This window comes from Cenococcum geophilum, assembly GCF_001692895.1.
Source record: "Cenococcum geophilum 1.58 unplaced genomic scaffold K441scaffold_4, whole genome shotgun sequence".
Lineage (NCBI taxonomy): Eukaryota > Fungi > Ascomycota > Dothideomycetes > Gloniales > Gloniaceae > Cenococcum > Cenococcum geophilum.
The window spans coordinates 3,864,093-3,890,808 of NW_027137562.1; the positions used below are offsets into that span (position 1 = coordinate 3,864,093).

The 26,716-nt window shown below is 45.1% G+C and overlaps 6 protein-coding genes across 6 annotated transcripts; 4 read left to right on the forward strand and 2 right to left on the reverse strand.

Annotated features, from left to right (window-relative positions):
- The first annotated feature begins 49 nt into the window (after window positions 1–49).
- On the forward strand, window positions 50–1,659 carry K441DRAFT_652941 (uncharacterized protein). Its single transcript, XM_067647444.1, has 6 exons — window positions 50–255; window positions 364–501; window positions 553–634; window positions 696–761; window positions 811–932; window positions 987–1,659. Exons 1-6 carry the CDS (start codon window positions 78–80, stop codon window positions 1,175–1,177), a joined length of 777 nt encoding a protein of 258 aa, XP_067508919.1. The 5' UTR covers window positions 50–77; the 3' UTR covers window positions 1,178–1,659.
- Window positions 1,660–3,503: 1,844 nt separating this feature from the next.
- On the reverse strand, window positions 3,504–4,097 carry K441DRAFT_673732 (uncharacterized protein; the record flags this gene model as incomplete). The annotated part of the gene is made up of 1 exon (XM_067650673.1): window positions 3,504–4,097. One exon carries the CDS (start codon window positions 4,095–4,097, stop codon window positions 3,504–3,506), a length of 594 nt encoding a protein of 197 aa, XP_067508920.1.
- A 396-nt stretch (window positions 4,098–4,493) lies between these two features.
- On the reverse strand, window positions 4,494–5,228 carry K441DRAFT_496922 (HET-domain-containing protein; the record flags this gene model as incomplete). Its single annotated transcript, XM_067642001.1, has 1 exon — window positions 4,494–5,228. A coding segment is annotated over one exon (735 nt), but the record flags the coding sequence as incomplete, so codon positions are not given.
- A 1,550-nt stretch (window positions 5,229–6,778) lies between these two features.
- Window positions 6,779–7,299, forward strand: K441DRAFT_214887 (uncharacterized protein). The gene has a single exon (XM_067640558.1). It carries the CDS (start codon window positions 6,847–6,849, stop codon window positions 7,147–7,149), a length of 303 nt encoding a protein of 100 aa, XP_067508922.1. The 5' UTR covers window positions 6,779–6,846; the 3' UTR covers window positions 7,150–7,299.
- Window positions 7,300–16,587: 9,288 nt separating this feature from the next.
- K441DRAFT_537967 (uncharacterized protein) lies at window positions 16,588–17,616 on the forward strand (the record flags this gene model as incomplete). Its single annotated transcript, XM_067642508.1, has 3 exons — window positions 16,588–16,689; window positions 16,748–16,845; window positions 16,896–17,616. The coding sequence occupies 3 exons, from the start codon at window positions 16,588–16,590 to the stop codon at window positions 17,614–17,616; spliced, it is 921 nt and encodes a 306-aa protein (XP_067508923.1).
- A 1,009-nt stretch (window positions 17,617–18,625) lies between these two features.
- K441DRAFT_652951 (galactose mutarotase-like protein) lies at window positions 18,626–20,009 on the forward strand. Its single transcript, XM_067647445.1, has 2 exons — window positions 18,626–19,207; window positions 19,265–20,009. The coding sequence occupies exons 1-2, from the start codon at window positions 18,705–18,707 to the stop codon at window positions 19,764–19,766; spliced, it is 1,005 nt and encodes a 334-aa protein (XP_067508924.1). The 5' UTR covers window positions 18,626–18,704; the 3' UTR covers window positions 19,767–20,009.
- Window positions 20,010–26,716: the final 6,707 nt, after the last annotated feature.

The window sequence follows — 26,716 nt, forward strand, 5'->3', positions numbered from 1 at the left end:
CCCCAGATTTTTTGGCGTTGATGTCGCGCATCGCCTTGGAAGCCACTTCACGGGAGACTCAACCTCCTGTCAACACCATGGCGTACACCTTTGTTCAGTTTAACCCGGTCCGGATACGTTCCTATATATTCCGTCTGCCATTATGTACACGCGTTCTTATTTTCGCCATATTCGCTCTTTGGCTGGCTGGCATCCCGTTAACCTGGCTTCGGGCATGGGCCGCGCTCATCCCCCAAGAGGTTGGTCTAACTACCAGTAAGTTATTTTTTCTTATGTCGGAGATATTTCTATGCGCGTACTCTTTGCGCCATGAATGCCTTGTAAGGTTTGTTTAAATAGAGCTAACGTAGCTCCGGCCGGTAGTGTACCGCCTTAATACCTTTCCCCTTATGCATCTAGGCTTCTTCCACCTAATATTCAATGTTTTGGCATTGACACCCTTACTCGAGCGCTTCGAGGCCGAATATGGGACATTGGTTACTCTGGTTCTTTTTACCGGGCGTAAGCAACAAGAGTATGGCCGTGTGTTTTCTCGAGATTGACAATGGCTAGCCTTCGGAACGCTCCCTGGGGGCATATATGTATTGATAGAACGAGGGATCCTGAGAAGTAACACAACAGTTCAGGGTGCAAGGTGTGTCTTAAAGGCCAATACTTCCTGTCGTGCAGCGGAGTAAAAATCTAACATTGCGTAGCATATGGGTCTTCCTTTTGCTTGCCAACGAAGCCATGAAGACATACAAGGCGAACCCACACTTCAGGTATTTATTACTCACTATAATCATTCTATGCCTGCTAACAGTAATGCAGTATCGGCCCGTACAAAATTCCAACATGGTCAACACCCCTATTCTTAATCCTGGTCATCAGCGTTCTTATCCCAAATACTAGCCTTCTGGGGCACCTATGTGGCGCAGCAATTGGTTATTTATGTAATTCAGCTTCCTTTCCTACCATAGAATCGACTCGTGCTAAATTTGTTATAGGGGCATTAAGTTATATTAAATTCCTTGTTCCACCGGAAAAGATCTTGCGATATATCGAAGGCAAGCTCAATTTACTCGGCCGACTACCTCACTATGTTTCCGTCGATCAGAAGACATACGGTCGATATGGCGTTCTACCAACTACCACAGCGTCAAGAAGTCCAGAAGGAGGGCAGCGACTAGGCCCATAATGAAGCATATCTTACAAGTGAGATTGGGGTCAGACAGGCGTTCTACGGTGGCAATACGGAATGGGTCTTGTACTAAAATAGGTGCTTGAGCTCACTCTGAAGAGGATTGTATCATCGTATCGGAATGGGAAATCGTAGGACTAGGTTAAGGACCTTTTAACAGCTCCTAGAAGGTAAAAGCCATACTGATTTTTCATAGAGGAGTTTCTATTGTATTTATCGCCTATGTCAAATCTCTCAAGCGCTTGTTGAGGCTCTTTTTGGGCATTGGAGATTTATTAAATGTTTATTTTGCAGATCTTTGTACTCCGCGAGCTGTCAACTTAGCAAGGTGGCTTGTTTTTCGCTGATATTGTGGGATCTTTGACCGTCAAGGTACAATAGGATGGTAATTAAATCATTGAGGCCGTCGACTACTGAACTAGTTACTCAGTTACAAGAATGGTCGACCTCATCTTGAAGTAGACTTTTAAAAACCTGCCGGAATTAGCTGACCGCAGTGATACCTTTTAGGAAGAGCTACCCTGATATTTAGTTAACTTCACTTCACTTCGCCTCAGCTCATATCTCAGAAGGGCTCCGGCTTCTCATCTTCACCTTCAGCTTTCGAAACCAAAAACTATATTCGATCGCATGGTCTGTGTCTGTAAGCGGCTACTCTTTACTCACTTTGAACTTGGGTTATCGTCTGGTTGACTTCTTAAGCATGCTCAGATAATGTCACAGCTTTGACCTTTCCTTTCGACCAGTTCAGTCAGAATCACTGTCTTTTGTCCTTCACTTTGGCTTGCCTGTTCGTGTCTTGATCTTATACACCAATCAAACGCCAAGGTTATTGAGGCATTATTACGCTTTTCATCACGTCCTTCACGCCACTAATCTAATGGCAAAGCGACCACTAGCAAAGCTTAGCGCGGAGGGCCTATTGGGAGGTCTTAGTCCGGTGAGTGAGAGCGGGGTGAGGCACTTGATCTTGCCCAACAACTTCCTGCATCCGTAGTCGGAACTCCACGACCGATGCCTCTTCGCCTCCCAAGGAAATCTTACGGCTTTCCCAGGACATAAAATTTCTACCATTCATTCCTGAGATTCTCGCAGAAGTCAAGAGCATTGCAACATCAAAATATGACTGGGCAGGCGCCTTTGAGTTATCACGATGGTCGATGGAGGATCACTTCAATTGCGCGGTATACAAGATTTGCAAAAATCTTGCGCGTGACTAGGAGATTTTCCGGGAATTCTTCGATAGAAAAGGCCAAGATGTTCTCGAGGCAAAATTGAGAGATATATTATCTAGCCTTATGGGTTTATGACTTATGCCATTATCCCAACAGTCTCTTTATGGACATCATCTTATATATCGAGCAACCCTAGCCCACTTCACATCCACAGATGTCTCTAATACCATCGATCAAGCGTCAAGCTGAGCTTAAGAACATGAGCAAGGAGGGTCTCAAAAACATCGTATTCAGCAAGATCTCATGCGAGGAATGATCAAACCCGTCATGAGCAAGGAAGGGCTCGGAAACCAAAAGTCCTTGACTCGTTTTAGCATAGGTTAGTCTTTAAGTAAGTTGCAATCCATTTCATAACACTAGCACACATGATTGAAAGGTTCCACGATATCAATAGTGTGATATTGCTTCCCACAATACTTGACAATCAATCAGAGACTGGGTCCAATTGAAAAGTCCCCTTACAGTAACGATCGGGATACCCGCAAATCGGCCATTTCTTTAGCGCAAAATTTCATGAGAGAGAGCGAATCTATGCATTCGGAATCACATGTTGTCCTTGAAACCCCATCAGCAAAGCAGGCACAGGATGGCAACAAAGGAAGATGTTACTGCATTTAGCTTCCCCTCCAATGTTTATGGACTACGAAATCCGCGCTAACACGCTCATCGGTGAATTTTGGGGTTCTATTGGGCTAGTTCTCTACCTTTACACCTCATCATCCTGCATTTCAACAATCCCTTCATTTATCTAGCCTAAAATAAGAATCAGTTCGCTTCCACAAAAGCATGATTTTAGATTAATCTCCTCTTATTCAGCTCCTTTATGAAATTTCTATCACAGCCAACAACTCCAACTTGCACCTTAACATTTCCGCATGCTAAGCGCTGGTACCAATTTATGCACAAAATCCTAAATAGTAATTTACTTCCAGATATCTGGGAACGCATCAATGAGGACCTAAGAAAGGATAAGAAAATTCAAGAATTAGGATTGGCCGTGTTATTCGAGGCCACCGCGAAACTTTTCATATAACCTCCTGTTATCATTCTCCATAAGATTTTTACTGCTTCGATCACACGAGCCTTGCTCAAAACCCGTCACTATCCGCCCTATGAGGCCCAAACACCAACTGGCGTTTCACAGAGATAGTGAGTGTATATCCGCGCATTCGAGTCCCCTGCTGCCCAACATCTGGTAACGGGCCTTGTCTAGCCGCAGCAGTGACCAGCTTGTTCAGCCCCAGAAGCTTCGAAGCACGATCAGTCTTGCCCGCGTAGCCATCCCAGTAGCCGGTAGAATTGTACAGCCCTTCCGCTGTTCCCTCTCCATACCCGCTCATTTCATCCCCGGTCAGGACATCACACCAAGGAATGTTCTTCCCCTTGAGGACCCCGAAAACTATGAAAAACGGCTCTGACTTTGGGCCGCCTCGAACTTCTAGAATCCTCACGGCGAGATGAGTCAGCTCGTGTAAGATGAACTTGCCTCCAACGGGATCCCATTTGTCCTCCGACTCGACCTTCGGGAAGACTTCGCAAATCGAAAAATTCTGCCCGGTATCCTGAACAAGCTTTACTCCAAATACTTGCAGGTCGTACTCGTGCGACCAGAGCGGCCTCCATTCGGCGGAATCTGACGTTCCTTGGATTACGTAGATTGTCGAATACTCAAATGTTTGCATCTGGTCCGCTGGAAGGAACACCACATCGTGTGCGAGAACTCGACCAAATAGCCAACGGTTATTTGGTATTTTCCGTAAGGTGATGCAAAGAAGCTCGTCGTTCATCTCTCTTCGACAGTAAAGACAAGCTAGATAATCCTCGCCTGTACCTGTCCGTCTAAGTGGCAGCCGTATGCGTAAGCCTCTGCTGGTAAGATTTGGTGGGTCTTCCCAGATAGTCTGACGTTGGCCGGGTGTTGGTGGGCCCGGGAGGGAGCCGAAATCAGCAGGAGAGCTGTGGAGGAGCTCTGAGAATTGCCAGGTCCTCCGAGAATGGCCTTCGGGGTTCCCGAATTCTTGAGGAGAGCTTGCTAACAGTCCACGGTGGGCCCAGGATGCCTGAGGATACTGTGCTGACCAGGCGAAAAGAGTGTAGTCTTCCGAATTCCTCATGATCTCTTCTTGGAGGCGAGTAAATGCCCTTGGTCCTCCTTCTCCGTACAGCAGCGGCATGTTGACGTTAAATAAACCGATGAGGCAGTACGCCATGTCTTCGGGCCTTGTGGTGGTCCTCATAGATGCCCAAGACATTCTCTGCGCAACATTGCAAGTCCATGGCTCATCACCTCTCAGCACCCGTATGTCAATTCCGGTTATTTTTGACACTTCTTCCTGAAGGCTCAACTTCGTTCCGAGCTCATTCCAATTCAAGTCATAAAACTCCACAATCGAAGGTGCGATCAGCTCTTGAAGCGTCCATCCTCTCGTAAACCACCTGCTTGACTTGAGCGTCTCAAGGTATTGGAGGTCCAGTCCGTCAGCCTCTAGGGTGGCATCTTCGAGGTAAGCATAACAGATCTGAGCATTTTTATACCAGTCGTACATCGAATTGATAGCTTCCGAGAGCTCAGCGCTACTGGACTTGTCAATACAGCATGTGTCTATCCAAGCGTATTTGAAGCCATCTCGAGCAGCCTGAGCGCAGCAGCTTTTGATTTTGGCGAGCCCCTTCGATTGCTTGACGATGGGTCCTTGCATATCTTTGAAGGACACTTCTTCGTCGCCCCACATATGTGATAGGATCACATACTCGGGGGTCTGGTCATCGCCGAATTCCTCGAGCTGCAGGGTTATAGAGTTTATTAAACGCATGGTAACAGGGTCGCAGTTGAAAGAAGAGTTTAATGAATGAAATATCGGCCTTGGGGTCACTATGATCCCTTCTTCAAGTTGATGTCAAGAGTGAAGGTTCCAGGTTCGAAATCTGAACCTCTTGTGAAGAACGAGGATGACTCAGTTCTCTAAGCCAGTAGGCTTTCGAGCCTCTTGCAATTAGGAAGCTCTTAATAGAGGCTATCTAGCATGCTATGATTATAAAGCTGCTGTTCTCCAGCGTTTCGTCTAAGACACGGAACACGTGTCGCGAGAGCCTCGTGAAAGTCTGGCCAGTGAACAGCGCAGTGGCTTGGTATATGCGAACTGGCGTGGCAGACAGAAGGAGGTGAGAGAAAATTGACGAGTTCATCGCTGATTGGTGGTTGAAAATACACTCTAACTAATTGAAGCGAGTCGGACAGGCTCTTAATAAATCCGCGTTGCTCCACAGTCTGTTTCAGTAGGTGCTTGGTGTATGCGCTGGAAGTGGAGGGAAAGCCTTGGATATTTCTCTTCAAGCTCTGAGAGACCCCGACAATCTAGGTGAGGCGTGAGATTACCATCGGCGTGGCAAGTTGTACACGTTGCTCGCCATATTGAGTTTACTACATACGGGACGAATTCTTATGCTGCGCATCCGGCATATTGTAGAGTCAGAGAAAATAGCGGTGCGAACATAGGTATCAATAAGAACGAATAAATTTTAGGTGCGAAGATACTCGTACGTAAAGTTTATTTTCCCCAGATCCACTAACGCCGCCGGACCTGACGAGGCACTTTTTTAAACCTCTATTGGCCAATAAAGAGAAGTAACTTCAACCCTACGGCATGACCCACTATCCCAATGGGAGTTTCAAGTTGGGGTGCAAAATATGGTACCAATATATCAACAATACTTATTCTCTTCCGGATTTTCTTTACCCTCTCCATTCCACATTTGCATGAATCTAGACTTTTAATTTAAGTTGCGGTTTTGCTTCCCTACCACCTCCTTACTAACTGCATCTACGGATCCACGATCTAAAAGACGAAAGATTTTTGTACCTCTAACAAAGGTCTAAAAACAAGACCACCACGTTAATGTATATATTTAGGTTATTTAAATTAGCAGTATTTATCTCTTTAGCGTCCCCTTTTCTCCTATATAGACATATTACACTATACGGCACCTCTAATATATGTACCGCCCTTGAGCATAGCGAGGTATAAGGCCTCTCAGCTGCGAAAAGTTAGACTATTATAAAAATAATTATAATATATAAGAATTCTTTTACTTACTATTAGGCTTCTAACGTCTTAGCTTAAAGAAATTTTCTACGGTAAATACAATTAGTATATATAAAATTTGGTATGGAAATAACCCATTTAGTTACCTAAATATTTTGGGAAATAGGGCTAAATTTCGGTATACCGAACTATTTTAACTAGTATATACTAAACTAAACCAATAAGGGCATTTCCCATACCATATATATTCCCAAACGGGTTATCCCAAACCGTGGTGAGGCATATTCTTTAGTTCAATAATTAGTGTCCGTGACGGACTGACGATATTCAGTCACTGACGCTTTTGATTTTCGACACTTATTGATGCTTTCAGACAGTGTGCTATAGCATGCGACAATCTGCGGTAATATGGCAAAAGACTTTTTTGTATTGCAATTTAAGACCTAAGTGTCATGGGAGGTCGTACAGACCGTGTGAGGACAGGTTGTTAGTGAGTAGGAGGTTATTGTATTCGTTTTCTAATGCTACTTGGCTATATACTACTTGTGCTAGGCCCACGTCGTGCCTTTTCCTGCTGTCGACCGGGTCGGCTTTGCTTACCCTGTTTCAGTTGTCTACCACCCTATGGCTCACCACCTGTTTCTGTTGCCTGCACCTACACCATGTATTCATAGTCTCATTTTCTTCATAGATCAATCTACACACGAGTCCGTTCAGGCTTGCTAATCAATCAATTCAATTCAATTGAGGCCTTGAATTGATTGAATTGAAAGCTTTGTAAGCAGAAGGTTCAATTGATTGAATCAATATTGAAACGATTGCAACTAATTGCAACTACATAGTAGTTAGTAATTATCACGAGTCTTGGCATGGTGTTGATGCAGGAGGACCTACCTGGTGACACCCAGACCGCTTTCTACCNTNATTTCTGTCGCTCCTGCCATNAATATAGGCCTATCGNGAGTCNTGGNATGGTGTTGAGTTACCATCCTGCTGTGTATTTTCTGTTCCTTCCTTCCGCGGTCGCCTTNGTATTGCCATCTAAGCTNTNATCGGANGTGTGCTNGGGGCCGGTAGGGACGGTATNATCAGAACGAGCTGTAGAGAGTGTTNAGGTATTCGTTTGGCNATCATCTNACGCGTTGGAAGCCATGGNGGTAATAGAATTGATATTGTCAATAGGCAGGTCTAGCAGTAAAACTCTTCTTACCTGCCAAGACTCTGGCGATGATGTGACAGTGTAAACAACGGGTGATACTCGGGTAAACAATTTTTGGTGAGGGAGACTAAGAAAAATAAGGGTTAGAGCATTATTATATGTTATGTTCAGCATATTTCTATATAATATTAAAAGTTTCAATATTTATCAATCAATTCAATTCAACTAGAACCTCTATATTGATTGATGCCAAGCCAGCGAGCTCTTGGTTGAGAATTGATTGAGTCTTGGCATTAAATTCAATTCAATATTGAAGCCTGGGTGATTGATTAGCAAGCCTGAGTGTTGATCCGAAGTCCGTGCGTAGATTTCAGGAAAGCAGAACTCGTGTATTGATGGATCTATGAAAGAAAAGAGACTATATATACATGATGCAGATGCAGGAACCAGGGGAGGGGTGCGTAATCGGGGGTAGGTGGTCGAGTCAGGTAGGGGTAGGTACTGAGTCAAGGGGTAGGTAACTGAGTCGGGTGACAAGACAACCTGATTCAGGTCGACACTGAGTCCATTCGACACCTGCCTACGCCTTGTAGACCCTGCTTCCCTAACACTAAGACTCATCAACTTCTGGCAGGTGAACAGTGTAACCCAAGCGCTGTTCAATATCCTGAAAAACTTTGTCGATAGGAGTGACGTATGTAAGGTCATTGTATTTGTCCGTAGTACGGTCTCTGAGTCGCAGAGCTTCGGAATGTTTCGCCCACCTCTACATGCACCTGGAAGGCCGAGCCTGAAATGACATAAAGCGGCTCTGCCGGTGGCGTATCGCCCCTAGTAGTAGAAGTCGAGGACATTGAAATGACGGAGTCGAATGAATCTTAAATCGGATATCGTAGGTTGTGAATAGGAGTGAGATAATTCGAGGTTTACTAGGGTGGCTGGCTGTCGAAATCAGACTCTGCACCTATACGTGGTGACGGCTACGAACCTGCGGTCTTCGAAGTTCAGACTCAGCAGAGCCAACGCAGAGACGTCGCACAGCGTGCGGGTAGGACCTGGTGGTTGTTGAAACGTCGGGGCGGTAGTGAAAAGTTTTCACATGGGATGGTGAGATCTCGAAAACCACTACTGTTGGTACCCCTTCACAAAATAACAGCTACTACGTACTCTTAGTCCAAGCACCTGTGTAATCCTCATGGATACGATGCGGATTCCAATGTCCCCCGACCCTCAATTGAAAGCATCGACGACCTCACATCGACGGACGAGCGATCGAACGAACGAACTGCACACCCCTTCCCAATCCCCAGGGCGATCGCCCGCAGCTTGTGATCAATCGCCGTCAGCACCATATTCTGCCTGGCAGCCTGGATCACAACTCCACGATTTACCTTGTCTCTTCCCTACGACTGGTCACCCTTAGGTTTGCTAATCATTCAATGAGGCTTCGGTGTTGAATTGAATTGAATGCCAAGACTCAATCAATTTTCAACTAAGAGCTCGCGGGCTTGGCAACGTATTCAATCTGGAGGTCCTAATTGAATTGGGTTGATTGAAAATATTGAAGCTTTTGATATTATAGAAATATACTAAAGTTCATATGCAATGATGCCCTAAACTCTATTTTTCTTAGTGTTCCTCGTTAAAAAAGTTTATCCGAGTACCTGTTATTTACCCCGTCATACTGCCGCCAAAGTCTTGGCAGGTAGGGTTTTGCTAGCAGATTCGCCCATTAACAATATCAACTAGAATTATATCGTTAGACCCCGAACGTATATTTAGCCNCATGGGCTTGATATAATTGAAGCTTCAATGGCGGTAGGATCGTGGGACAAGGAAGGCATAATTGATATAGTAGATGACAGACTTGCTGATAAGCAAGCAAGCAAGCAAAACACCCCTCTGCTTGCTTGATTGCCCGATTTGGAGGCCCTCCGCTTGCTTGCTTGCTTGTTAATTGCTTGCCAAGACAGTATAGAATCTGAAGTTGTATAGAAAATCCGCTATGGCTTCGCCCAGCAGCAGTATATTGCCCACTAAGCTCCTCCACGATCAATCAATTGTAGTATAAGCTCATTCGCGCGGCTCGGAGGCAGTCTATGAGGTAGACGCGGTAAAGGCAGCGCGTATATCGCGATCTTGGTGTGGTGTAGAGGATCGAAGAAGAAAGCTGCGCGAGACTTTAGGTGCGCGGAAACCCGTTTTTAAATAGGCTTAGCGATTGCCTAAAAGGACTTGTTTGCACTATTTGCATTGCCTTGGCCATTAGAAATTAACTCTAAAAACACTGAAGGTCTATTACCAACCACCGCTACTACTAAATTAACTATATACAAGCAATAAACAAGCAAGCAGGGTTTTGCTTGCTTATCAGCAAGTCTGGGTAGATGGGCAGTTGAAGCGCTCGCAGAAGGAAGGAACAGGACATACACGGCAGGAAGGTGACTCAACACCATGCCAAGACTCGCGATAGGCCTGTGTTGAGGGCAGGGGCGAGAGGAACGACGGTAGAAAACGACCTAGGCGTTGGTGGGTAGGTCCTCCTGCATCAACACCATGCCAAGACTCGTGATAGTTACTAACTACTACGCCAGTTGATTTAGTTGCAACCGTTGCAATATTGATTCAATCAATTCAATCAATTGAGCCCTCTGCTTACAAAGCTTTCAATTCACCAACTCGAGGCGTCAATTGAATTGAACTGAATGATTGGCAAGCCTGGTCGGCCGCCAAAGCAGCAAGACGTTGTAGCCTAATTGGGCAACCCCCATTTCCTGATGCAGAAAAACTAGAAAGTAAATAACTTTAAATGGGTTTTTTTACTTTATTATATTTATAAACAAAGTAAGTATATAGTAAATATATTAATATTAAATAAAATTATTTTATATTAAAAAAGATAACTGAAAGTTTCGGATTACACGTAAGACGATAGGCTCTACGCCACCCAAGCCAAACATACCAAAAAGGTAAGCGAGTGACTGGCAAGTTGCACGCTGTGCGGAACATTATATATAAGCGAGGTGACTCCATTACATGTCATTCTTAATTCCATATAGCCTTCTGCTGCTGCCAGCACATTCGAATAAATCTACTTTGAACGTTTCTTATGGTAAGCTCCACTACGATCAGTAACGCTTTGTTGAAGGCCTAACTTCCACCATGCATTATTTGATAATAGAGTGAATGGTTTAAGCATCTATTTGCACCTATAGCACTCTATCCTGCAGTCTGGCCTTTTCCTCGTTCGCCAATTCAACGAAACGAAACGGTATTGTCTTGAGTTAGTGAGGCGAAGAGTTGAGTGGTTCTCAGATTCCTTGATAGATGGTACTGAGCGAATGGATGCAGGCTGTTTGGCGCGGAGGAGTTGTTATATTTATGACGGCTGTAGAGATGTTGTGGTCACTGCCAGGCAAACGCTGACTTCTGAGAAGAAGGTGACTACTCGAACGAGAGGAAAAACGACATGGGAAGTGAGTACTGGCAAGAAAAGCTATTCGGTTAGTTGGACTCGTAGTTAGTTATCGATTCGTGCAATCCAACGTCATCAGACATTAGAAAGCTTATGCTATTTCTAACGAAAATAACCTCAACAGCGTTTCTTTGCAAACTGTACCCTAGCGCGTCTATCCACGATAGTCGCCTCGGTTCATCAGCAGATGATTAATTGGCGCAAAGGAAGCCATTGCTGACGCGATCGACACGTTCCACGCCCTGATTATCAAAAATACCATCCCCAAACTAGGGTATATCTTATTCAGCTCTCTAATCACTCCAGACATTCCACGGCAGGGTCGACTATCTTTCCGCTATGCCATCGGCTCGAGAATCAGTGAGTTAGCTTCGCGTTCGGACGAGTCGGTACACCGCTCGCGCGTGGTCGGTCTTTCGGTCTTCCGATTTGTCAGCGGACCTAGACCGCTAGTGAGCGTTATAGTGATGACTATTGTGACTTGTTCCTCCCAAAAAAAATTCATAGTATCTGACCGCAGTGCTCTTATCAATATTCAGTATTGGTCAGTGATTATTGAACATTGACGTTCAATATTCAATATTTAATATAATATGCTCAATATTGGAGAACATATAATAGCCAGCCCTATCCCTTGCACCGATATCGTCCTTAGAGGTGCGGCCCGTGCACGCGATCAAGAACATCAACTTCCTCGCGTCAGGTCGTAAATAAATAACTTTATTAATTAAATACACCACTAAAATGGTGCGCAATTATATATCCAATGACATAGATCTTGTGTAGCCTACTTAATATATTATTTCCGAAAATTGGGTCGCAAAACGCCACTGCTTCGGGCTCTGGCACTTGCTCCTTTTGAGAGCTCTAGTAATGCGGCAGAATAACTTATCGCCCGTGTATGCACTTCATTGATTGGTGCGCACGGGCCACAGCCCTAAGGACGCAGTTATCGGTGCAAGGGATAGGTTCTACCACCCTAAATACTAAAAAGACGTACTACACCATAATACCACAATAAGGTATATAAAGGTTATAGGGCAACGTAAGATGTCTGTTTTGGACGCGAAATGTCTGTTTTATGCGATGTTTGGGCGTACGTATGGGCCAAGGCTCGATTGTATCATTAGGTGCGCGGTTCGCAACTTAATATTTGAATGGAGGCTTGGCAAAATATTCAATATTCAATATTCAATATCAACACGGCCTCATACTGATATTAAATATTGATAAGAGCACTGCCTGGCTGGTTAATGGCGGGATATAATAATCTGCATGTATGCTTCGCGTTGATAGCTACAGGCTCTCTTAAAGTGTGCGAAGGACGAGATTAAAAGACCGAGCCTGAAGGGTAGAACCCCTGCCACACGCCCTAGTAGAAATGGCTAGAGGAATGGTATTGGTGAGTATATTCTGAACGGTAGGGTCTTAGTTATCTGGCTAACTTATGTACTGACTGTATTGGACATTGAGTACACCCATCACCAGCGCCATGGTATATTCCAGTCCCAGTGCTCTAGTTCCTAGCATAAGAAGTGTCCATGTTTGTCCAGCTCTCAATAAACTCTACCACAGACTAAATTGACCCGAAAGCACCTTTCGTCAGAGACTAGTGTCGAAGGATCGAAACTAAGGGGAAATTTAGAGCTACATTAGACTCATTGTTGTGAAAGAACGGAATATTTTTGGTAGGAAGGTATAGCACTGTGCGATGGGCGCCTTTAGGGTATGTTCGGTTGCAAGTTCAGGTCAGAATGAGGACTTCAGAATGGAATTGATCTGGAGCTCCAATCTGATTCTGAGGCGACTGTTCGGTTGAATTTCAGTTCAACTTGACTTCAGCCACAAATTTTTGATGTTCCTCTGACCGCCCAAAAAACACGCTAAAACTAGGCGCACTTTACCATATATGGAATCTGAACTGAGGTCTTGGCGTCAGTTCAAATTGTACACGTCCGTGCAACCCGTAGAGCCACAGACGCGTGTCAAATCGGGAAGGAACGCGTTCATTTTGCCGGACTTTCAGTTCAGATTTAATCTGACGCTTTTGCAACCGAACGTAGCCTTAGTTTTATTGCATGTGCACATTGAGGCAGTGAACAGTACGTAATTCGAACTTGATGCCAATGTGCAGAGCGAGAAATTAAGGGGCTGTGATAACGATTACGTGGAATATGTGGACGAAAAAGTATAAATCTTCTGTTTGAGGAAGTCTTTTCGAGATTAGGGGTATATGCTAAATGCTTGTGCATTTGGCAACACGAATTTTGTGGCGGAGCAAGCCACGTAAAGCTGTTGCACACCCCGCGTCGGCAAGTCGGTATCTTACTGTTAGAGAGGTATTGAAGCCGTTAGAGTTCAGCTTTCTGTCAAAAGCGGCAGTAGTTAAACCCAACCCTTTGTGGTGTTGGAGATTTGTCAATCCCATTGACCTCTTGAGTATTTGTGGCTTTTCGGTGGAGGTGGCTTGCTCATCCTTCCGGGGAGTGGCTTGTGTTGCCAACATCTTACGATCGGGGGCTCTCAAATAATTAGCGAAATTTCTATTTCCGTGAGATCGGCGCATTGTTCTCGGTAACCTATTCGTCAGCTCAAATTATTCCCTAATGTGGGAAGCGAAGTCGCCAGATGGCCAGGCCCCAGAACCTCGTATAGTAATCGCCACATGCAGACTCTTTAGGAACAAATGCAAAAAAAAAGAAACCTATTGCTCCATTTTGAATAGTGTATAGGAATCTGCACGTCAAAATGTGAGTAAGACTGCCAGTATTTGGTAACCTCAGACATATCCATATTACTGAAGCTTTGACGTGCTAGGATTATGCGCACCATGCGATGCAACGATTATCAAGCACACTTTGGTATAACGCTCGACATGGTCGGTCAGTCGTAGGTGAACAACCACTTCTTCTAGAAAGCCACAGTCATATTCTGGGTCTGTTTCGCAATAAAATATATTATGGTCATTCGAAGCCAACAACGTTAAAGATTTGATTCTGCGAAACGCGGCAATATGAGCGATTCTGATAGGGGAAAAGATCCACAGATTGGAAAGTAAGGGTTGAATCCTGGAGGCCAGGTCTGTAATATGTTAAATCGTTTATGATGTACGATATCAACGTGGATTGAAATTACTGGGAAGTTATTAAAGGAGTCTCACCAATGAATGCTCATGGTGGAGCTCCGCCCCTAGGTCAGGATCTGAGTCGCGATACTTACTTGATCTAGTTCAGCCGTTGCTGACGCCTACCAAAATGCGTCGCTACCTTATCAATCAACACTGGAGGCTTAAAACTTAGAACGGAGCAGCATAAGTATGAAGCCGAGGAGATAGATTATCTCGTGACAGGTTAAATGTCGCACTTGGCGGCTAAGAAATTATGACTGTGCATTCAACCCTACCTTTAGGGCTTAGTAAGGAGGTAACGCGACAGAGATTAACAAGTATTCGCTGCTTCTGTGCTGAAATACAATAAAATTTTCGGTATTGATATGCTGCGTGATCGGTCATATAAATTCTCTGGGTGGCTCTGTTGGTAAGCCAGATTTGGAAGCAGAGTACTTGTGCTGCCTAGGATACCGGGATGAACGAAGATTGCGATATCGCACCCGATCAGTTCTGCGAAGGAAAGTCTGGAGTTTTGTCTGTCGAGTCAAAGAACTTCGTCGAGTTATAAAAGTACCGTCAGCGGGTCGCATATCGCGAAATTGTCCAACAGGGACTGTGGATCAATGCACTCCATGTTCGGTAAGAATTTCCTATTCGCGCTGGGCGCTGACAACAGCACTATTGATGCCGACGTTACACGCGAGACTTAAGCTTACTCTAAAACTGCACAATTGCCGAAGTTGAAGTGAGTGTCGAGCTGAATACGAGTTACGAAGCCGTTGACCTCAATGCAAACTATGGATCTCAGCCACGATGCCTTACGACAGCACGTGGAGAGAGTAGCAGGCTGGAGAGAAGGAAATTTGAAATGCACCTCGGACGAATCTTGTGTTCAGTAATTACGCCTTGGGCCGAAAACAACATGTGCAGCCGATGACCATTGCAATATGCAGGGTAAATCATACATACGGGCGTATGAGAGGATGGGCTGCCCTTGGCTCGATGCCGACTGGGCGGCGTGACTTAGAAAACACAGCGGACACGGGATCTCGAGGCGACGCAAACAAGCCAAGCGGAGGTTTGAGGGGCAGCGAAAGAAGCTTAAAACCATTTCTAAAACATTTGTCGAGATAACGTTATACTATACGTTATAAGAAATCATGGTAGATATTTCGTGCGATGGAAGCCATGCCAAGTATTTCTCGAAGGAGGACGTGCGGACTAAACTCGCACCAGGCGCAGATTGATAAGCACCACGAAAGCATTGACCCACAAATTAAGGGACTGGTACCACGATTGCTACTGGTCTCTAGCAGGGACTTTCGATCCCACCACGCAGGATGGGAGTCATCCATGCATTCTGTAAGCAGCTTTGCTGAGCGTTTGTCCTGAAGGGGATGGCGGAATTAACAAGCAACGAATAATCCGGCCTGTTCTGCCTCGTTTTGCGTAATTCGTAAAGCGCTCTGGGAGTACGCAGGTGCGTGGCTTTGGGGGGGGAATGGCCAAAGGAATTGGCTCCTTCGCTATGCCTCACTGTTCGCCCTCGTTGGTGCTCGCTGTATTTCGGTGTTTGTGCGCGATTAAGGCTGCGTTCGACGTCAGAACTGTCGACGGTGAAGCCATGAGCCATTTTCAATTGCGACAGAGGGAGCAAGTGATCAGAAATTTCGCTGTTCGGCCGAGTAATCTTTCGTTCACGGACCAGGGCTGGTTATTAATGATGATAATACAGATGTGGTGGATGTGGCGGCGTTCAAAGCGCTGTGGGTAGTGGGCAAGCTGCCCCAGATGCGAGCTGCCAGTCGGTCTTGCTCTGGATCCGATAGCCGTGCAAGCGATCATCGCAAGTAATGCCGTATTCCGCTTTGCATGATCAAATCAGGTGGTTCCCAGCTAGGTGCCCTGTCCTGCCTCATACTCAAGAAACCCCACGGCGCAATTCTCGAGCCCGAGTCGCGCGCGCCGTTACAACTCGTCACTTCGGTAAGGTTTGGCGCAGCACGCCAACCCGCCTTATCCCTGGCCGGCCAAATGTAATCCAGCTTCCTCCTCGGCCTCTGATGATGTGTGCCCGCCGAGTAAGTGTGTGCTTTCGCACTGCAGGGTCTTGTTTTCATAATTACATGTTTATTACACCGTTAAATCCGGCTCGTATTAACCTCTGACGCGAACAGATATAATGCCCTGTCCACCCACATGCCAGCCCATACATTTGGAAGAATCCATCCTGGTACCTCAGCTCACATCATTTGATGCTGTTCTGCTCACTATAACAGCAATATCTGCTCTGTCGACCTCAATTGCATTACAGTCTCACTTAAAGTGTCGTCTACACACAAGCTCTATCTGACCTCGTTGCTCCTGAAGCCTCAACGTGTTTTTCATGTCATCGTCCCAACGGTCTGGTTCCATGGAGTCGTCACAAGATAACGTAAGAAAGAGAGTGTGTAAGGCGTGTGATCGCTGCCGTCTAAAGAAATCAAAGGTAAGCTGCAGATGAATCGATTTTTGTCTGCACTAATAAAATACTAATTTTGGCGCAGTGTGATGGAGCCAATCCGTGCAGTCGGTGTAAGGCAGATAATGCCATCTGTGTATTTGGTGAAAGGAAGAAGTCACAAGACAAGGTGTATCCCAAAGGGTAATACGCTCCCCTTTCGCTAAGGCTTGTTCTGTTGCTAACGAGTGCAGATATGTTGAGATGCTCGAGCAGCAGCAGGCGCAACTAGTGGCTGGACTCAGGGAGCTCTACAGTCGGCTACAGAGCGGTCAAGGCTGGCCTGGGCAGCCACTTCCAGAAGCGCAAGGCGGTCATCCTCTCACACACGATATTCTTGAAAGACTTGATCTCTTGCATCCTACCAGCGATACCGGCAGCAATTACGAGGGATTCGAAGAAGACTGCAGTCGCATGCAGCAACGACTTCTCGAACGAGGCGCAGGATACATACACCGCAGGGGATCCGTAAGTTCGGATTCAGAACACGGTCATGCCTCCTCGTCCTCGTCATATGGCACTCCAACTACCAAGTCAATGCCATTCAATGATCCATTTGCTCGCAACGGCGCGCCACCAACACCGCCAATGAACAGTCCATTTCCAAGGCAGTCGCAAATCACTTCAACCGTGAAATCTGACACGCCTTTCATTTCCACAACATTCATGCGCTCTGGCCTGGATCCATCGAATTTGATACGGTCATCGTGGGCGGCAGAACCCTCAATGCTGGATGAGTCTTCAATAGATTTCAAATATCTCTCCACATTTGATTCACCCATGAGTTACGACCCAACCGCCATGGCACTGGACCCATTCTCAATGAACGCATCCTCGACAGGCCCAATGATGCCCGACTGGAACGATCCGAGCGACCTTGATTTCAATAACTTTATTAACCCGGTTAGCACATAATCATCATGTAATTTTCTCATTGCAGGTCTGTCCGTCGTTAGTACAACTTTCAAGCGTTCAAGCGTCAGGCTACAGATGCACATTCCGGCGTTGGTAGGGGTCATTGGTTGACGGCGTTTGAGGTGTTTAGGGATATGGATTATTTGGCATGAGTAGATGGCTCTACTCACTCATCCGGAGCACTTCTCAAAATCAAGGTTTAATCATGACGTTTCAATGCGAATTTAGGGGTATGGCAAATCGGCATCTACTCCGAGGCGGATTCCCAGGAGATAATTCCATGGTAGCAGTTCGGCAAGAAGGACAGATCGTGGGATCGTGCGTGCTGGTCCTGTTCAGAATAATTGTATCACCACTTTTCCATTCACCACATCTACTTCAAATATGTTTGAATAGTGAGCGACCTGGAATATCATTACACAATGGCGCAACATTCTGATTATTCTCCTGAGCCGAGTTCTGCACAAGCGCACTGACCAGAGAACGACCAACATAACTAAACATAGCTTGAGAATCTAGCTCCCAAAATTCAATCGTAAATGTATGAAGCTTCTGCTTGATACTGGTCTTCTCAACTTTGCATCTGGATGTTATGCCCTTTGGCGTTTCGCTTTTGTTGGAATGGTCGTCAAACTTGCACGAAAGGCCCGGCTTATCACCGGAAGAACGATGTTTCCACCGGATTAGCCTAAAAGCCAGGGATTCATCATCACATCATTTCGTGCGTAGAGTATAAAAAGTCCATTTGAACATGACATCTGGCCTAAAAGCCGAAGCTTAAACTACGAAGATTGTAATATTCAGCTGCTTTTGGGTAGGTTTTCTACATGTTCATAGAACCCCTCATTCGTCTTATGAGAGGCCTTCTTGTATTGGATACAACCGATCTGTGGACGCGTTTCTTTGGCGTTTAATCTACAAGGTCTGCTTTGTAGACTCAAGCCACCGAAGCTCGTTCTTTTTGGTCAGATCTCCTTCTGACATGAGTAAACAGCTATTCGGACCTTACCTAAGCATTTCGATCCCGACTAGAGAGGATCGGACCCGCTTCTGTCTTGACCTCATAATCGGCCATTGGAATCGGCAACATGTCTTCGACCAATGATTTTAGTTTCCTTCCTCTTGGAGCGATTATCCAGGAATTCCAGATTAATGGGAAGAACATTGTCCAGAACTTCCCAAGCGCAGACCTCTACAAGCAGTATAATGCGCCCTTTTTTGGTGAGACTATTGGCCGGATCGCGAACCGCATTTCAGGGGCCAAGATAAACAACCTCAATGGAAAATCATATCAACTGGCAGCCAATAATGGACCTAATTCTTTACATGGTGGGAATACGGGTTGGGGAAAGCGGGAATTCGAGGGACCGGCACGGGTAACTCGGCATGGTACAGACTGCATCCTGTTCAAGTACACAAGCCCAGATGGCGAGGAAGGGTATCCAGGTACGGTAAGCGTGAGCGTCTGGTATACTCCTGGTAAAGAACAAGAGGACGGCATAGAGAAGACGATACTACAGATCGAATATGAGGCAGAGCTAGTAGGGGACAATGATATAGAAGAAACCGTCATCGGAATGACGAATCACAGGTAAGGGTCAATAAGTATATGAGTCGTCACATTTGACTAAATATCACGTTACCATAGTTATTTTAACCTCACGGGAGACACTATGATATCGGGTACTGAAGTCACTCTGGTGACAAACAAATATCAGGTGGTCGACGCTAGTGGAATTCCCACTGGACCTATTCAGGAATATCCAGGCGTTGTTCCAAGCAAGAGCTTCACTCTTGGCCAGGAGGAGCCGGACATTGACGACTGCTTCATAATTAATACTGATCCAGCTAGTGTGCCTATAGATACGCGGGATCTCCCACTTCAGAAGTTAGCTTCTTTCTGCCATCCAGAAACGAAATTGCATCTTGAGGTCTCTAGCACAGAGCCGGCTTTTCAATTCTATACGGGCAAGTACATCGACGTCCCCGCTGTTGAAGGTCTCCCGGCTCGCGGACGAAGATCGGGGTTCTGCGTAGAGCCAAGTCGCTATGTCAATGCGGTCAATGTCCCTGAATATCAAGGAATGGTAGTCCTTAAAAAGAGGCAAAAGTATGGAAGCAAGATTATGTATAAAGCGTGGGAGGCCTAGCGCTAGGCGGGTATTTCGAAAGATTTCTTAACGAAACCTCTCGAATAACCTCTTATGGCACTTAGATGTGTCCCTCTCGCAAACTTGTCCAAGCTGGCTCACCCGAGTGTTTGAACATTCGGCTCTGAGCAGGGGTTTTATACCTCAATGCGATTATGCAGTACTTTTGTGCGCCGGTCTGCCGTTGACTTGCAGCTTTTGAGTGTTTTTCCGAGGGCGTCTCCTACGAGAGCAGAAAGTGGCTAAAGCACGATGCTTCAGACTTGTCGCATGACCTTCCCCCAATGAAGCTTCAATCCTTGGCATCGAAGATACGGATCGTCCGTCCTTCTAGAAATTCTCGCAGCATGGCCGCATTATCCGCCTCCCGCAGTTCTCGGCTTTCCCTCATCGCCGACGGCCGAACAGGTAGTAGGCTGTGTCTCGTTCTGTGCCTCGTTCCCCATCGCGAATACGAGTACGGGTTTGCCTTTAAGCTTTAATATGACTCCTTTGAATCCTGAATCCCCAATTGAACCTCATCGATGCTGCCTTCACATCCTGCCGTTCTTCGCCCCTGGCGGGGTCAATACTAGGGTTCCACTTTCCATTCGCCTCCTTGATGTGGCTAAAGCGATTAGGAAGTGATGAACGTCACAACCTTGCCTGCATTAAGTAGAGAACACTTCGTCCCGCTAGGCCGTTATTACCGCTTACCCACTATTAAGGGGAAACGCTCGACTACACGATTTTCCTTTGTAGACAGCGGGTCCTGTTCAGCACCGAAAGTTTCGTGGGACTAGTCAACGGACCTGGTTGTTTCTTTCAGCGTCATGCTGCATAATCAATACCCCACCGATTGCACGATTGAGTTTCCTGCATTCTCGTTCAATCCAGAAATTAAAAATCGACGAATCAGAGGTCACGATGTACCTTATTGCACACTTTCCAGAAAAAGCTGGGAATGTATTGATCTCCTGACCAAAAATACTAGCGCACGTAGAATCTCAACAAAATATCCTTTATCCTTTATCAGACACATGTTGAAGAGGGGATGATGCCCCAGCAAAAATCGCACCATGACCATGCTGATACACTCAACAGTCATCCGATAACAAATCTTTCCACTCACGCCTTCCGACATATTTTCTGGGTTTGCCGCTTAATGCTGGTTTAGGCAGCACGTCAAGCGTCCCTAGCTTGACCCAACCAGGGCTGGCGGACACCACTCCCTCGTCTCAATGCTCAGTGTTTCCAAGAATACCATGGGATTGATTCCGCCTTAATTATGCAAAATGGGGTCATCATTGTTTCTAGACCACGCTCCGAAGAACTTTGTGGGGGGGGGGGGGGGGGGGGGTCCGTATCCGCGACACCAGCATTCCAGAACAATATGCGTGAGATGACTAAACTGGCGGCTAGCCGACTGGCGGGTGGGTAAGGTATTCTGGGCATAAATCCATGATGTTGCGATGATTGTAAACCGCTCTTAACGGTAGGTAGCATTGAGGATGCTTCCACTCACTTCGGGCGCTCTACTGCTCTTCCCGACAGAGAATCTACTTACAAAAATGTGCAAGCAACGAGTGGCCAGGCCTCGGTAGCCCGATCGCTGATCGGCGTTGAAGACGTCTAAGGTTCGCAGGCAGAAATATCGTCGCCCAGCTGGCTGGTAGCGATGCCGGAGGCCGACGCCTAGTGTCGATCTCCGTTTATTGAGCAAAGGCCAACACACGTGGGCGGCGGGTCCCATCGAAATACCATGATATCGCTGCACGATCTACGCTGCAAATTGGACCGTCTTCACTTGCACAAAGGGCATAAGGTTATGTACGTGGGAGGATACAACCGCTAATATTTGGGGTTATTGAGCCTTATTGCGCTAGCAGGCATGCATTGGACTATTTCTCCACTACTAATTACTGCCGCCCTTAATTTGAATCCTACGAACTAGCTACGTGTAGAACTAACCACTCTATTGCTTTATTTAGACCTCTCCTGCGGAGTCCTAACTCGAACCTCTCCCCTGGAGCGGCTGCATTCCCGGTCTGTGGGTCTTCCGCCTACAGCAAGCTATTTGCACGCCTGCAGTTATGTTGTATCTGAGACATCATGCTGGAGCATTAACTTGTTTAGTTATAGGTGTATTGGCTGCAAGTGGGTCTGTAAGTTATCCGTGAGAAGCACGGTTGGGGAATGTTAATTTAGGATAGTCGCCCTGGGAGATTGGGGTTAAGCTGGCAACCTGCAGCTGTTGAAAGGGGATACTAGACATGTGAGTGAGGCTGCGGTACGTTGGCTCAGAGATCATTGAATTGGAGAGTCTGCTGGTTAGAGGATCCTGAATAACTCGGATGATTGAATAGGTTTGGTTAATAAATTGGATTTTGATTTACCGTATGCTTAGCATCTGGCATATTTAGACAAACATATAACGTGATGATGCTTTTCGTACTTTCCTTAAACACTTAATGAGAAGTCGCATATATGCTTCGCAGAGGAATCTGATAGCTAGAATTTAAGATGAGCTCTGCCGACTCATGATTTAACCCCAATGGCAGTATTAACTAGAGTACGTGAGAACTGATTTAATACAATTCCACCATCTTTGCTGGAATGGAACTGCCTGCCTGCCTGCCTGTCAAGGAAGAGTTGTTGCATGATAAATATAAAAGAACATGGCTGATTGAAAGCCGAGCTTTACGTCGAATAGAAGCATTGTACAAGATAATTACAGCCTGTGAAGGCTCCAGTGTCTCCCCCCTCTGTGTGTGCGCGCAACAGCAATTTCGCTTTATACGCACTAGAGAATTTCAAGTTTAACTCTTTTAATTAAGCTTAAAAAATTAAAGGCTTTACCTTTCTTGCGGGTGCACAGCTCTTTTAGCAAGCGCACAGTATCTACGCTGGATGGTGCACTTAACCAGTGATTACCGAAATTGCTGTGTTGCGCGCGCACACAGGGGGGGACACTGGAGCCTTCACAGGCTGTACTTCGTGAGGTCAGGAGATATTTTGAGTGTGATATACGAAGATGCTTAGCTGTTGTGAAGACCTAACAGCCGCAACGTGGCTAGAACAATTGGGGAAAAGAACTGTCGTAGGATTTTCCAGCTCTCACCGGGGGATGACGAGTAGGGTACTCGGAGAACTGGGTTGGCACTCTGCCGGAGGTGTTATCTCGAGCCAGACCTTCTGCCGAGGTTTTACCATCACGCTAAACCGTTTCAGAAAACCTTCGTTAGAAGGTCTGGTAAGCGAGTTTTCTCAGTAAGCGACTCAGCCGGCAAGGGCAGAAATTAAGGCGCACTCACTAATACTAAAGTATCACTAGTCTCCATCCTAAAAAACGCCACTTTCTTTTAACCAATCAGCTATCTACCGACCTTAAGTTTGCCCTTCCGTCTGAGGGTGCGGAACTCTATGGCGCTCAACTTCAATCTGAGCAATTTTGTATGAGAGACACTCTCTCCTGTATATTTGACTCCCCAACAACATCTATTTAACCTAATAAGCTGATAAGTCGAGTTAGGCTAGTCTCCTCTATAATCGATTACTTTTTTACGATAGGAGTGTGTTGGTAGGGGGGCAGTCTCTTTAAGCTTGACGACGTGTACGTGATAGTGCATGGCCACCTTGAAGGGCGATCGAGCTCTCATAGTAGGTAGACACCGACCGACGCGTCGTCTCTACAAACGTCTCCACAAAAGTCTCTACGAAAGTCTCTACGAACGTCTCTACGAACGTCTCTACAATCGCCCATACAATCGTCCGTACGAACGTCTCCACCATCGTCTCTACGAATGCCTGCACGAATGTCTGCACGAACGCCTGCACGAACGTCTGCACAAACGCCTGCACAAACGCCTGCACAAAGCTCTATACAAAGTTGTTACAGGCCTTAGAAAAACAAGCCTTAGAAAAACAAGCCTAAATACATGCTCTGTGTGGGGGGGGGGCTCTATACAAAGCTCTGCACAAGGCTTTGCTTAAAGCTCTACTTAAGGCTCTACACAAGGCTCTGCTCGAAGCTCTATCGAAGCTCTACTCGAAGCTCTACCCAGTCATATACTGCCCGAATGAAACGTATACCGACCAGCTCTGGAGGCTCATGTTGGATGGTTTCGAACCCCAGAATGTCAAGCATCGGACGGTTCGATAGAGCTTTGAGCAGAGCTTCGAGCAGTGCTTCGATAGAGTTTCGTGCAGAGCTCCGATAGAGCTTTGAGCAGAGCTTCGATAGAGCTTCGAGTAGAGCTTCGGTAGGGCTTTGAGCGGAGTTTCGATAGGACTTTGAGCAGAGCTTCGATCTTGGGAGGAGTCGAAGAGGTTAGAGGAGTCGAAGGGTTATAGCGCAGGTCGCCACGTTGTCGTTGGTAATACCGCTTGCTTCGAGGCATCGAGAGGATTCGCGCACGAGTCGACACAACAAGACGCGTTGAGAAATTTCGAACCTTATAATTTCGGAACTTTATATTAGCTAAAATGCATAAATAAGTACATAGATAAATAAAGCGGCCCTTGAAATATAATCGATTGCCTTTTGAAGTGGCTAACTAGTCAACTGGTGGAGATATATTGCTCTTTAGTAGCGTCACGTTCGATTGATGAGTCGACCCCGTATATTTTCGCACCAAAGGCCCTTAGAGTGCGTACAGGTCGGCGCGACCACGCTAAAATGTCGGCCCGATAGGCGAAACCTCCGCCTACCATTACCCCCTTGTCTCGTTCCCAGACCTTCTTGCCAAGGCTTACCTTGCCAAGCCGCTAACCACTTTTGGCAAGACCTTCGTAAGAAGGTCTAGTACACCATTCAGATTTTTATTAATCCCGCGCGGCGTAATTAGGCCTATATACACCTACTTTAAGCTTAATTCTAGCAACATCGGCATCCTTTTAAGCTATTACTAATGGCTAGAATAACTAAATCAACCCCTGCGAAGAAGACTACGTTGCCCGATTTCCCCGATTCCAATTCATTGTCTCGTCGTCGCGCCCGACGCTCCCGAGTTGTAGCAGCCGCACCTCTCCCACAACTACCGCCGCCCTCTTCTTACCGCAGCTAGAGTACCCAAACCGACGAGCCAGCTTTAAATAACAATTAAGGACCGTAAGTCTTTTATTTAGAACGCGAAAGAGTTAATTTAATATTAAAATAGCTGCATAAGCTGTTACGGACGCTTTAAGTACGATGTTACGACTACTTGGAGAAGAATCGGAAGAAGCTAGTTGGTTAATACAAGCACGGTCCAGGATGGAACCCGTGGAACCATGTAACGAGGAATGGTAAGTGAGTCACATAATAGTTGAACGTGTTGGCTATGTTGAACGTAAGGAACGTCACGTCTAATATAGATAAGACGTACATTACGTACAAGAAGGATCTCTTAGGAGTACGGTTGTGTATTTAAGGACCCTTAATCCCTACCTAGATAGTTCCTTCCTTATAGTAATTCTTAGAATATAATTGGAGTTAATTTGTTAGGCAACCACTCCACTAGTTATTATTACGTTGTTAACTTACTTATAATACCTATATACTTAGCCCATTAACGAGCCTACCGTAATCCCTACTATAAGGCTTTATTATATAATTACTACCTAGTTATAGTAATAAATATAGAAGTTAAACAATATGCCACTAAAAGCAGCTACTATAACGCCATTAATGGCGGCAACTACTTTAAGGTTAGGGGGTAACACTAGTATAGCGGACACTAACTCGTAATAACCTGTAACAGTAGGATAATTATAAGAAATAGTGGATTAATTAACAGAAAATAATGCAATACTTAAAAACAGACTTAATGAAATTAAAGTAGTAAAGGTTAAGTTACCATTAATTAAATAATTCTTAGGAGAAAGATTAAAGCTTAAAGGATTTCTAACGTAAATGCATTTTAAAGTTATATAAGAAGGGGCTAAGTTAGCTATAATAATAAATTAGATAGCCTACGCAGGACTATTCCTAACAGGTTAGGCACTTAAATGGTTTAAACCCTACTTAATAGAGATACAGACTAATGGAATAACTACTACTAATTAAAAGGTACAATTTATATTTTCTAGCTAGGCAGGATTTATAAAATAATTAATATAAATATTTAGGGACCTGGAAGCAACAACTATAGTAAAAAGGAAGCTTTAGGACCTAATATAGCGAACTTTAGCAATTAAGTATATAATATAGTTTTAAATACTTATAATATAAGTTAAGTGGAATAATAAGGCGCTTATAGTACAGTATAAATAGGGACTTAAGGCTAAAGTCTAGGACGTAATTATTTTAATAGAAGATACGGACACCCTAAGGGAATTAATAGATTAAGCGATTAAGATTAATAATAGGATCTTCTAAAGGGAATAGGCTAAGAAAGGCTAGGATAGAGTTCTATAATTATATAAGACGTAAAGTACGCAATAACTAAAGCTAAATTAAAAACTATAGTATGGCGCAGAGCTAATAAACCTAAGTGGTACTAAAGAAGCCTATAAGAGATAAAGTAAGAAACTATAAAAACCTAAAGGTTAAGGATCTAGTAATTATAGGACTAAGGAGCATAGGCTAAACCAGGGATCTTAACAGCAGAAGATGTTTAGGTAGACTCTATAATAAAGTTAATAGTTTAAAGACGGAGCTTATATAAATTATAGAAAATAGGGTTACTTTATAAGGGATTATAAAGATAGTTAGAGTTACTATATAATAAAGGGAACCAGACTAGTAGTATATAACATATATATATAGAGAAACGATAGTATACTACAAGGAATAAAAGAATGTTTAATTAGAAGTTTTGCGTTTTATTATAATAACGTATACTAAGTTTATAAAGACGCCAAGTACGGTATAAGCTATTAGCCATAAAAGCTAGAGTTAAAGGGACTTAGAGGAACTAAAGAGTTAAATAAAGAATAAGATTAACTTTATAAGCTAGATTAAAATATTATAGTAATATACGGATAAAGAT

Excerpts from the sequence above, each read along its gene's own strand:
- K441DRAFT_652951 (XM_067647445.1), top strand. The coding sequence starts at position 18,705 with ATGTCTTCGACCAATGATTTTAGTTTCCTTCCTCTTGGAGCGATTATC. Across the intron at positions 19,208-19,264 it reads ATCGGAATGACGAATCACAG|TTATTTTAACCTCACGGGAG; the intron begins GTAAGGGTCAAT and ends ACGTTACCATAG.
- K441DRAFT_214887 (XM_067640558.1), top strand. The coding sequence starts at position 6,847 with ATGCGACAATCTGCGGTAATATGGCAAAAGACTTTTTTGTATTGCAAT.
- K441DRAFT_652941 (XM_067647444.1), top strand. The coding sequence starts at position 78 with ATGGCGTACACCTTTGTTCAGTTTAACCCGGTCCGGATACGTTCCTAT. Across the intron at positions 502-552 it reads TCTGGTTCTTTTTACCGGGC|CCTTCGGAACGCTCCCTGGG; the intron begins GTAAGCAACAAG and ends GACAATGGCTAG. Across the intron at positions 933-986 it reads CGCAGCAATTGGTTATTTAT|GGGCATTAAGTTATATTAAA; the intron begins GTAATTCAGCTT and ends AATTTGTTATAG.